Source organism: Macaca mulatta, chromosome 16, assembly GCF_049350105.2.
Source record: "Macaca mulatta isolate MMU2019108-1 chromosome 16, T2T-MMU8v2.0, whole genome shotgun sequence".
Classification (NCBI taxonomy): domain Eukaryota; kingdom Metazoa; phylum Chordata; class Mammalia; order Primates; family Cercopithecidae; genus Macaca; species Macaca mulatta.
In genome coordinates, this window is record NC_133421.1 from 2,278,192 (window position 1) to 2,289,611 (window position 11,420).

Consider the following 11,420-nt stretch of genomic DNA (forward strand, 5'->3'; position numbering starts at 1 on the left):
AAGGAGAGAAGCCAATGATACTGAAATTACTGTCCTCATCCATGTGATTGGTGCTTGGCACGAATGAAATATATTACAATTCATTCAAGTTTAGACGCCTGTCCCGATAACTTATTTTTATTTTTATTTTATTTTTTTTGATACAAGAGTCCTGCTCTGTCGCCCAGGCTGGAGTGCAGTGGCCTGATCTCGGCTCACTGCAAGCTCCGCCTCCCGGGTTCAAGCGATTCTCCTGCCTCAGCCTCCTGCATAGCTGGGACTACAGACGTGCACCACCACGCCCGGCTAATTTTGTACTTTTAATAGAGACGGGGTTTCACCATGTTGGTCAGGCTGGTCTCGAACTCCTGACGTCAAGTTATCCGCCTGCCTCAGCCTCTCCAAGTGCTGGGGTTACAGGCGTGAGCCACCGCGCCCGGCCCCGATCCTTTTAAAAAATGACACGTTGAGAACAACAGCACAGCCACTGAGTCTCTGGATGGTGTCTCCGGAGAGATCCACGGCCGAGGGGCAGTAGAAGCCGCAGCCTCCGCAGTCGGCCTCCTGGTGCAGGTGGAGAGGGGGCTGCAGGCGGCCCTGGACCTCAGGCTTTCTGAGACCCCCCCGGGGCAGCTGCGGCCGCTGGAGGGGCCGGGAAAGGAATCGTGGCGGGACAGGAACAGGCCACATCCTTAAGACTCCCCCCGAGAAGCACCAGGGCTTGGCGGACGAGGCCGCCTCCCTCCCTCCTTTCCCGAGGGCTCGCCCCACCCCGGCGGGGGCTCCTACCTGGCTTCCTCGGCCGCGCGCCCACCCCGCCCCTCCGCCCGGGGCCGGCCAGGAGAGCAGGTCGGGGAGGGGCGCGTCGGGTGACGGAACAGAAGCCGGGGAGCCGCGGCCCTTCCCGCCTCCGCCTCGGCCCCGCGGCCGCTCGGGAGGGAGCGGCGGACTCGGAACTCGCGCGCGCCGCGGCCCCGGCCGGAGCCACCGCCTCGGTCCCGGTCCCGCCCCCGCCTCCGCCTCCGCCTCCGCCCGCCGGGGACGCCGGGGAACCCTCGGGGCCCAGGAACAGCGAGAGACCCCGCCCCGCCCTATCGCGGCCGCCAGGCCTGGTCACGCGCAGAGCCGCGCCGCGGGATCGGGGCCAGCGCCGGGCGGAGGCGGGACGGGGACGGGGCGGAGGGTAGAAACGCGCGGCCGGGCCGGGGCGCGCCGAGCCGAACCCAGCCACGCGGCGCCAGCGAGGCGGCCGGACCCGCAGCCCCGATGCTGCTGACGCTGGCCTGGGGCGCGCTCTTCTTCCCGGGGCTCTTCGCGCTCTGCACCTGGGCGCTGCGCCGCTCCCGGCCCGGATGGAGCCGCACCGACTGCGTGATGATCAGCACCAGGTACCGGCGCCGCCGAGACGCCCCCGAGGCCCGGGCCGCTGCCCACCCCGCCCCGCCCGGCTGCGGGGCCCAGGGCGGAAAAGGGGGGCGGCAGGAAGCCGGGGGGCTGCTCCCTCCGGGGCGCGGCGGCCCGACCTACCGAAGCCCCTCCGCGTCCTCCCCTGGCGGGAGCGGGGCCGGGGCGGGCGGGAGTGGCCGGTGAGTCTCTGGAGCCCGCTCCCCACGTCTGCCGGCGGCGGGGGAGAGTCAGGCCGAGGGGCTGGGCTGGGCTCTCGGCGGTCCTCGGACGGGACTGAGCGCGCGCGCTGTTTTCTTCTCCGCCCGCGCTAGGCTGGTTTCCTCGGTGCACGCCGTGCTGGCCACCGGCTCGGGGATCGTCATCATTCGCTCCTGCGACGACGTGATCACCGGCAGGTAAGAGCCCGGGCCAGGGGCTTGTTGCAAATGTCACCTTTCAGTGGCTCTTTCTCACACGCGCGCTTAGATAGCTGACTAATGGGAAAAGCTGGCTGCACAATGGGCTCCTTCTTCCTCTCCGGAGTCTTCGAGCACCCCCAGCTTAGGAGAAAGTCCGCGGAAATGAGAGAGGACGACAGAGGCGGAGTCTGATTTCAGGTGGTGTGAGCGGACAGCGTGGGCCAGGGATCCAGGTCCTTCACGAAAGAGAGAAGCGTGGAAGCATTTGCGACTTGGGAGTATGGCTTCTGATTCTTGTAGCTGGTTTCACTGGGTTCCCACTCTGAAGCATCATTGGCTAATACACGTCCAGGGTGGTTAGCAGAGCCCCCCCATGGACAGGAACAAACCCACCTCCCCTTTCCATGCAAACGCCGCTCTCGTTTTTCCTGCAGATTTGCTAAAGGGTATCGAGAGGCTCCCAGCGCTTAGAACACGGGTATGTCTGTTAGAGCTCAGTCCACAGGCAGGTCAGGAAATGTGCACCTAGTTGCAGTTCCAGTGAAACAAATCATAAATTAAGACCAGAATAGTCTGCTTTGTACAATATTTACACCTGGGCAATGGTGGTGCTTTTATTTTTTTATTTTAATTCTTTTTTCCCCCACCGCTCTTGCTAGAATCACACTCACTTTCTCCCAAGTTAAAGGACCACAGTCGGACGTGCAGGAAAGTTGAACGGCCTTTCCAGGCCCTGCTCTCCTGTGGGCTCTGCCAAGTCCTGCTTCTCATCTGCTGAGACTGGACTGCGAGGGGCCTGAGCAGGCCGTCTGTTTCATTCTAGCCTGCAGTCTTACTTGGGATCAATCCTGCTGTCATGATTTTTGTGCTTTTCTTCTGCCTTTTTCTTTTTTTTTTTTTGAGACGGAGTCTTACCCTGTCGCCCAGGCTGGAGTGCAGTGGCGCAATCTGGGCTCACTGCAAGCTCCGCCTCCCAGGTTCACCCCATTCTCCTGCCTCAGCCTCCCGAGTAGCTGGGACTACAGGCACCCGCCGCCACACCCGCTAATTTTTTTGTATTTTAGTACAGACGGGGTTTCACCATGTTAGCCAGGATGGTCTCGATCTCCTGACCTCGTGATCCGGCTGTCTCGGCCTCCCACAGTGCTGGGATTACAGGCGTGAACCACTGCGCCCCACCTCTTCTGCCTTTTTAAAAACAAAACTGGCTATTGGTGATGAATAGTAGATGCGAAGAGAAGATAGACCAAGTGAGGTTGATTGTAGATACCAGAGGTTAATATTTGCGTGGCTGGGTTCAACTTTTCTTTTTTTTTTTTTTTTTAAAGACAGGGTCTCACTATGTTGCCCAGGCTGGTCTTGAACTCCTGGGCTCAAGTCATTTTTCTGCCTCACCCTCACAAAGTGCTGGGGTTACAGGCGTGAGCCACCACACCCAGCACATTTTTACTTTATTTTTTTCCCGTGGAGACAGGGTCTCTGTTGGCCAGGCTGAGGTGCAGTGGCATGATCATAGCTGACCGTAGTCTTGAACTCCTGGGTTCAAGCCACCCTTTTTCCTTAGCCTCCCAAGCTTGGACTACAGGTACACACTACTATGCCTGGCTTTTTTTTTTTTTTTTTTTTTTTTTTTTGTAGACAGGGGTCTCCCTATGTTGCCCAGGCTGGTCTTGAACTCCTGGCCTCCAAAGATCCTCCTGCCTGGGCTGCCCAAAGTGTTGGGATTATAGGCGTGAGCCACTGCGCCCAGCCAGAAAAGCCCTTTCAGGGTTCATATACCATACACTAAATATTTTTCTATTATGTGCCTTCTCATTTTATGTCTTCATATAGAATGTGATTAGATAGGAGGAGTTATCTATAAATTCCCCCAAATTATAGGCAGAATGTGGTATGGGGCCAAGGATTTAGTCAGATTCTTAAAGGGGAGCTCCAGGTTGTTTTCTCAATTTAAGTACTTAATTCAGATAGTACTTTGTTGTTTTTAGATGGGGTCTCGCTCTGTCACCCAGGCTGGTCTGGAACTCCTGGGTTCAAGCCGTTCTCGCACTTAGGCCTCCCAAAGTGCAGGGATCATAGGTGTGAGCCACCATGCCCAGCCTGTATAGTACCTTTTAACATTTAAAAGGACTCCCCCTCCCCTGCTTTTTTTTTAATTGAGATGGAGTCTCTGTCACTCAGGATGGAGTGCAGGGGCACGCCCTTGGCTCACTGCAAACTCTACCTCCCAGGTTCAAGCAATTCTTCTGCCTCAGCCTCCTGAGTAGCTAGGATTACAGGCATGTGCCACCATGTCTGGTTAATTTTTGTATATTTAGTAAAGCCATGTTGGCCAGGCTGGTCTCGAACTCCTGATCTCAGATGATTCGCCCGCCTTGGCCTCCCAAAATGCTGGGATTACTGGCATGAGCCACGGTGCCTGGCCGACTTTCCCACATTTAATTATGTAATCTTCACTGCAACTTTGACAGGTAAAGACAAGGATTATCTTCTTCATTTTACAAAGAAAGTTAAATCACAGGCTGGTGGTGGTTAAGATTATAATCTAGATCTCTTGCTCATAAATCTTCAGAGGAGTCTACCCATGAGTCACAATTCCAGATCTCATCTCTGAATTGGTGAAAATATGAAAACCTTAGGTTCCCTTCAAGGGGAGAGGCCAGTTATATTTCAGCTAAAATTTTAGTAGCTGTTTGTAGGTATTTTACTTGAAACAGCTTCAAGAAAGCACCTGAGACCATAGATGGGCACTGGAATAAGTACTGCATCTTTTTAGTCACATGGAACCTGGCTAGGTCAGGTGCAGTGGCTCATGCCTGTAATCCCAACAATTTGGGAGGCTGAGGCGTCAGGAGCTTGAGACCAGCCCAGCCAACATGGTGAAACCCCCATCTCTACTTAAAAATAATAAAAAAAAAAGAAACTAGCCGGATGTGGTGGCAGGTGCCTCTAATCCCAACTACTCATTTGAACCCGCAAGTCGGAGGTCGCAGTGAGCTGAGATTGCGCCACTACATCCAGCCTGGGCAACAGCGAGATTTTGTCTCAAAAAAACAAACAAACAAAAAAGGAGCCTGGCTAATGAATTCACCTACAAGTGTGTCATACTTGCCATTACTTGCTTGCCTGATTTGTTTATGCATTATTTACGCTGTGGTAAGTGTGGAGTTGCTCGAGCAGAAATTCCGATGGTACCTCTGTGGACTGTATTTCCAATGTTGCAGTTCAGTGGACCGGCTCTGTCCGAAATCAGAGACAAAGTTAATACAGATTTGAGGGCCCTCAGCTTACAATGTAGAATCTCTGGGGACTGGAGCTCTTACAAGCACTGCAGGTGATTCTGATGTTCAGGTAGCTTGAGAACCATACAACTGAATGATCTTCTACCTAACCCGTGGATGTGCATCAAATGTTCGCTGACCAAGTGAATGGAATCCTTGGATAGTACGTGATTTCGTTTAGATGTTTCTTGACAGAAAACATCTGTGGAATGCTTCTTTATCATTGGGAACCACGTGGTATGAATTGTAGAGACTTCCCTTCTAATCTGCTCTAGGACAGTGATCAACTATTATTTCCATTCAGCAAATAATGATTCAGCCCCTTTGGACAAGTAAATGGGAAAACTGTCTTTTGACCTAGCCTCTCTCCTGGTACCTAACTGCCATAATGTGGCCCTTGAGCTTCAGGCTTATTTCCAGACCTGCTTTTTTTGGTTTTGTTTTTTGAGACAGCGTCTCACTCTGTTGCCCAGGCTGGAGTGCGGGGGCACGATCTCAGCTCACTGCAACCTCTGCCTCCCAGGTTCAAGCGATTTTCCTGCCTCAGCCTCCTGAGTAGCTGGGATTACAGGTGCGTGTCACCATGCCTGGCTAATTTTTGTATTTTTAGTAGAGACGGGGTTTCACCATGTTGGTCAGGTGGGTCTTGAACTGCTGACCTCGTGATCCACCCGCCTCAGCCTCCCACAGTGCTGGGATTACAGGTTTGAGCCACCGCGCCCGGCTAGCTCTAGAATTGTAAAGAAAATGGCCAGGGTTGCCTCCCAGAAACTCCGTAGAGTGGGGTTACATGCAGACACAAAACTCACAGGTTCCAGGATTTAAGTCAGTAAACCCCCAACTGTTGAGCAACTAAGGAGTTAAACCAGAAATATTGGATTTGTGATTTGGGACACTTTCCAAACCAGCTTCTTGTGGGGGCTGTTGATTTATTTGTATATCTATCTATATCAAAATCAGTTTTATCACAAAATGCCAGAGCATGTATTACAAATTAGTAGCTAAGTCAGGCAAGTAGTGACAGCAAGCTGCTTAAACAGGTGGGCTGAATGAATGCCTGCTTTTTGCCTTTGACACTCATGAATCAGCCCTGAAACAGAAAGTGGTCTGCTCTCCGTGTTTATCAGTTGCAACATCTTCACTGTAAAGTATTTGGAGTAATAATAGCTGATCAAGCACCAAGCTTGGCTGTGAGCCTTCATAATGGATATCCACAATGATTTCACGGGCCATTCATATGCTTTCTTTCAGGCACTGGCTTGCCCGGGAGTATGTGTGGTTTCTGATTCCATACATGATCTATGACTCATACGCCATGTACCTCTGTGATTGGTGCCGAACCAGAGACCAGAACCGTGGGCCCTCCCTCACGCTTCGAAACTTCCTAAGTCGAAACCGCCTCATGATCACACATCATGCGGTCATTCTCTTTGTCCTTGTGCCAGTCGCACAGGTATGGCCTTCCAGGACAGCAGACCAGCAGCTGGGTTGAGCTGGATGTCTTTATTTATTTATTTATTTATTTTTGAGATGGAGTCTCATTCTGTTGCCCAGGCTGGAGTGCAGTGGCACTGTCTCGGCTCACTGCAACCTCCACCTCCCAGGTTCAAGTGATTCTCCTGCCTCAGCCTCCTGAGTAGCTGGGATTACAGGTGCCCACCACCACGCCCGGCTTTTTGTATTTTTAGTAGAGATGGGGTTTTGCCATATTGGCCAGGCTGGTTTCAAACTCCTAACCTCAAATGATCCACCCACCTCAGCCTCCCAAAGTTCTGGGATTACAGGCATGAGCCACCACACCTGGCCTGAGCTGGACATCTTGACCGTTACTTAGGAGTCGGGATTGCCCCTCTTTTCTTTCCCACTCATAGGCACCCATTCTCCTTGTGCCTGCTGCTTCAGCAGCCACCTCCCCCAGGTGAACAGTGGAGGAACACCATTATGTGTGAAACGCTCGTGATCCTCCTCACCAACATCAACATCAACATCCTTTTTGTTTTTCTGAGACAGGGTTTCACTCTGTCACCCAGGGTGGGGTGCAGTTGTGCGATCACAGCTCACTGTACCCTCAAACTACTGGCCTCAAGTGATCCTCGTACCTCTGCTTCCCAGGTAGCTGAGAACACAGGCACACGCCACCACGTCCAGCTAATTCCTGTAATTTCTGTAGGGGTTTCTCCATGTTGCCCAGGCTGGTCTCAAACTCTGGGGACTCAATTGATCCTCCTGCCTTGGCCTCCCAAAGTGCTGGGATTACAGGCGTGAGCCACTGCCCCTGGCCCCAGCATTCTTTTTAACAGACCCCCAGCCCTCTGTGATGCCCTAGTGTTTGTCAGAGGTTCTATCCTTAGTTCAATACAAGATAAAAATGACATAAAATACAAATATAATACAAAGCAACACAACAGTGCCAGAGAGCACTGTGTGGATTATTCTGACGTCACAAAACACAGATTCTCAAAACAAATATCCTACTAATTTCTCCCCAGATCCATTTCCCCATAAAAGCCCACCCAACAAGGAAAAGCAATGGGAAAGCTGAGGGGAAACTCCTGGTTCTTGAATGCCTGCCAGGGGGAAGGCATGCGTTTTATTTATTTTTATTATTTATTCATTTATTTATTTATTCATTTTTTGAGATGGCATTTTGCTCTTGTTGCCCAGGCTGGAGTGCAATGGTGCAATCTTGGCTCACTGAAACCTCTGCCTCCCGGGTTCAAGTGATTCTCCTGCCTCGGCCTTTTGAGTAGCTGGGTTTACAGGTGCACGCCGCCATGCCTAGCTAATTTTTTTAGTTTTAGTAGAGAGAGGGTTTCACCATGTTGGTCAGGCTGGTTTCGAACTCCTGACCTCAAGTGATCCACCTGCCTCAGCCTCCCAAAGTGGCTGGGATTACAGGCGTGAGCAACTACTCCTGGCCGGCATGTTTTATTTATTATTTTTTAAATAAAGAGATGGGGTCTCCTTATGATGCCCGGGCTGATCTGGAACTCCTGGGCTCAAGGGATCCTCCCATCTCGGTCTCCCAAAGTGCTGGGATCATAGGCATGAGCCACTGCACCCTGCCAGGCATGTGATTTAAAAGTTCATAGCTTGCTAAATATTAGAAACTATTAGCTATAGATGAAGAAATGGGGGCTCTAAGAGTATTCTTATATCACTCAGTGGTACTAAGTGGCAGAGCTGATATTTTACCATGCTTATTGCTTTCTTGAAAAAGGAGGCTGGGCGAGGTGGCTCACGCCTGTAATCCCAGTCAGAAGTTTGAGACCAGCCTGGCCAACATGGTGAAACCCCATCTCTACTAAAAATACAAAAATTAGCCGGGCATGATGATGTGCATCTGTAGTTCCAAGTACTCAGGAGGCTGAAGTGGGAGAATCATTTGAACCCAGGAGGCAGAGGTTGCAGTGAGCTGAGATCATACCATTGCACTCCAGCCTGGGCAACAAGAGCAAAACTCTGTCTCAAAAATAAACAAACAAACAAATACATAAAAAGAAAGAGGTAACGTGCACTAAATTCTTTAAGAAGTCTCTGGGACCTACCATCTAGAAACCAGAACATCTAGGGTGCTTTCAGACCCTAACATCTAGCCCAGGACCTGGCACATTTTGTTGAACCGAACAGGCTGAGTGTCTTGGCATGACTCAGTTCGATACACAAAAGTAGGCTGCAGCGTTCCCTTCCGGCTGTCATCAAAATTCAGAGCTTGGTGTGTGATGCCATCATCCTGTCTGAATTTGCCTCTGGATCCTAGGGCTTGGACCATCAAAGTGCTGGTGCCACGGAAGCCGCGGGACAGTAACTGGGTCTGCCCTTGCCCTTCACGGTTACCCTTTTCAATAGCCCCCGCTGGAATTTTACTTCTGGTGGTTTCTTAACTTCCACTTACTTCCCCTTTTCGTTTTGTCATCTGCAGAGCCTTCGGGGAGACCTCGGGGATTTCTTTGTTGGCTGCATCTTCATGGCAGAACTGAGCACTCCATTTGTGTCACTGGGCAGGGTTCTGATTCAGGCATGTATGAATGAAATGGCAGGAGTGTGGGAGGGAGTGGATTCTGCTTTTCCTTCAGAGATGGTAGGTGTGGAGAAATCCCTAATGCCAGGAAGAGTGGGATGGGAGATCCTTCAACAGCCTTACAGGTCGGCTGGTCATCTCAGCCAATGGGGATGAAATTGTAGGTTTGATTTAAGTTTGATACAGTTCATTCTATCTTTTCCCTGGTCACATACTTCAATCCATGGTTTCTATATTCCTGTTAGCTGGGTGGCCTGGGTCAAATTCAACATCACTATTGGGGAAAATGAGGTTATCTGTACATATCAGTATGATAGTGTTCAAGAATGTCTTCTCCAAGTGTTAGAAAACTAGACAAACATCTGGGCGCCAGGGAATCTGACAGCCGAGGTCTTGATGAGCACCTGCACCTGCATGGCTTTCACTGTGGTGGGACTTGGGCCAGTCGCTCCCTGATGCCCAGCTTCTTAGGGACCTTACCTTTTTCCTTCCTCTTCTTTTGCAGCTAAAGCAGCAGCACACCCTTCTGTACAAGGTGAATGGAATCCTCACACTGGCCACCTTCTTTTGCTGTCGGATCCTTCTCTTCCCCTTCATGTACTGGTCCTATGGCCGCCAGCAGGGACTAAGCCTGCTCCAAGTACCCTTCAGCATCCCCTTCTACTGCAACATGGCCAATGCCTTCCTCATAGCTCCTCAGCTCTACTGGTTCTGTCTGCTGTGCAGGAAGGCAGTCCGGCTCTTTGACACTCCCCAAGCCAAAAAGGATGGCTAAATGCTCCTGGGAGTCGGGCGCAGCCTCACACCAGCTGCCTCCTCCACTCAGCATTCCATGGACCGAATTGTGCCCTGGGTGGCCTCAGACTTTTGGGTATTGATAAGCAGATGGATTTGAGTTTTTCTAAAGAATATTCGTATTACCTCCTTCTTCTAACTTGCCCTATTTGCTAAAGCACTTTTGTAGTAACAACTATTGAGTCCTGTCAGACCTCCACGGACAGCAAAGTGGTTTTAATGCAAGCCCAAGGATCCTTTGGGTCTTATCTCAAGAGCTCTGGGAGGTGGAAGCATGGGGTGTGATCGGTGGACCAGGGTGATAAGCGTCTGTGCATCTGCCTGTCCCTATATCGGCAGCTACCTACCTTTCCAACCACTCAGGGCAGTACCCACGGCACTGGGCCCACAGAAGCAAGTAATGTCTTCTTGTGACATTGGCCTGGGACAATCACTGTGGGTAGGTAGTTTTTGATCGTTTACTAGATAACCCATTGGTTCTTTGCGTCATCCTCTCATCCATGGGTCAGAGTTGACTGACTTCCAATCAGAAGTCTCACGGGTGGGGCTGGGGGTGGGGGCAGGCAGGAGGCAAGGATGGGAGCCTGAGTAGATAGTGTGGCCAAAAGGCCAGCACAACCTTTGCAAGCTGACTTGGTAAGTCTGACAGTGTCAAACTTGTGAGCTTACTGCAGTCAGTCACAGATACTGTTCTTTTTAACACACTCCTTCATGCCCAGCTTTCCCCATATCCACATGCAGAGGACATGCTCATAAAAACTACACGGGCAACATGAAATGAAGGCTCTGGTAGATGTTTACTGGGTAACCCCACTCTATGACACCGTCCTTTTCATGTGATGTGAAAACCAACTTCTGTACTCCAAACCACAAAATGTGTCATCTAGACTGCAGAATACTTGAGTACTCAGCCTCCTGATACGCCAGAGCTTGTGGTCCAAGGCCCATTCCTGTGTGAGTGTCCTGCCATTTAGCCACAGAAGGCTGCAGAGCGAGAGGGCAGCCAGCCTGGCCAGAGGCTGTCCTGTGGACCGACACTTGCACCCCCTTCTGCAAGCAGGATTTTCTGGTGCCAACACTCATCATTCCCTATCAACTAGGATGCGTTTGAGACTGTGCTACCATGTGTTCTCAAGTGGTAGTTTAAAAAGTGGATTTTTAAAGTGCCTTTTAATTAGTTGTGAATGTCTAAAGGACTGAATGATCTGTCTCATTTTGACTGTTTAGTCTTTAATGGGTGCCATTTAAAGAACAAAACGCTTATTTTTTAATTGTCTTTTTTTTTGTTTTTTAAACTATCAGTGTATCTTTAAGTCACCCTTATGGTGATTAAATTGCACTAACATTCCCAACTTATTCTCATTTGTGAAATACATCGATATCAGTTTCCTGTAAGAATCATCCTGTGACCCAACCTGACCGGCTGCTGTGTGCTGTAGCTCCACGTCTATGTCCATGTAACTAGCAGAGGGGTGTGTTGTGAGTGCTGTCAGCCTCCAGAAAGGTCTAGCTCACACCTTACTCAAACCTATTTGTGTG

At 50.9% G+C, this 11,420-nt stretch overlaps 1 protein-coding gene across 2 annotated transcripts; it reads left to right on the top strand.

Annotated features, from left to right (window-relative positions):
* Positions 1–1,009: 1,009 nt before the first annotated feature.
* TLCD3A (TLC domain containing 3A) lies at positions 1,010–11,293 on the top strand. 2 transcript variants are annotated; one of them, XM_028835838.2, is made up of 5 exons: positions 1,010–1,367; positions 1,698–1,781; positions 6,317–6,518; positions 8,988–9,083; positions 9,592–11,293. In XM_028835838.2, the coding sequence occupies exons 1-5, from the start codon at positions 1,246–1,248 to the stop codon at positions 9,859–9,861; spliced, it is 774 nt and encodes a 257-aa protein (XP_028691671.1). In that variant the 5' UTR covers positions 1,010–1,245; the 3' UTR covers positions 9,862–11,293. The 2 variants fall into 2 exon arrangements, with proteins under 2 accessions (XP_028691671.1, XP_077825908.1); XM_077969782.1 differs by lacking the exon at positions 6,317–6,518 and having other exon boundaries at positions 1,023–1,367.
* Positions 11,294–11,420: the final 127 nt, after the last annotated feature.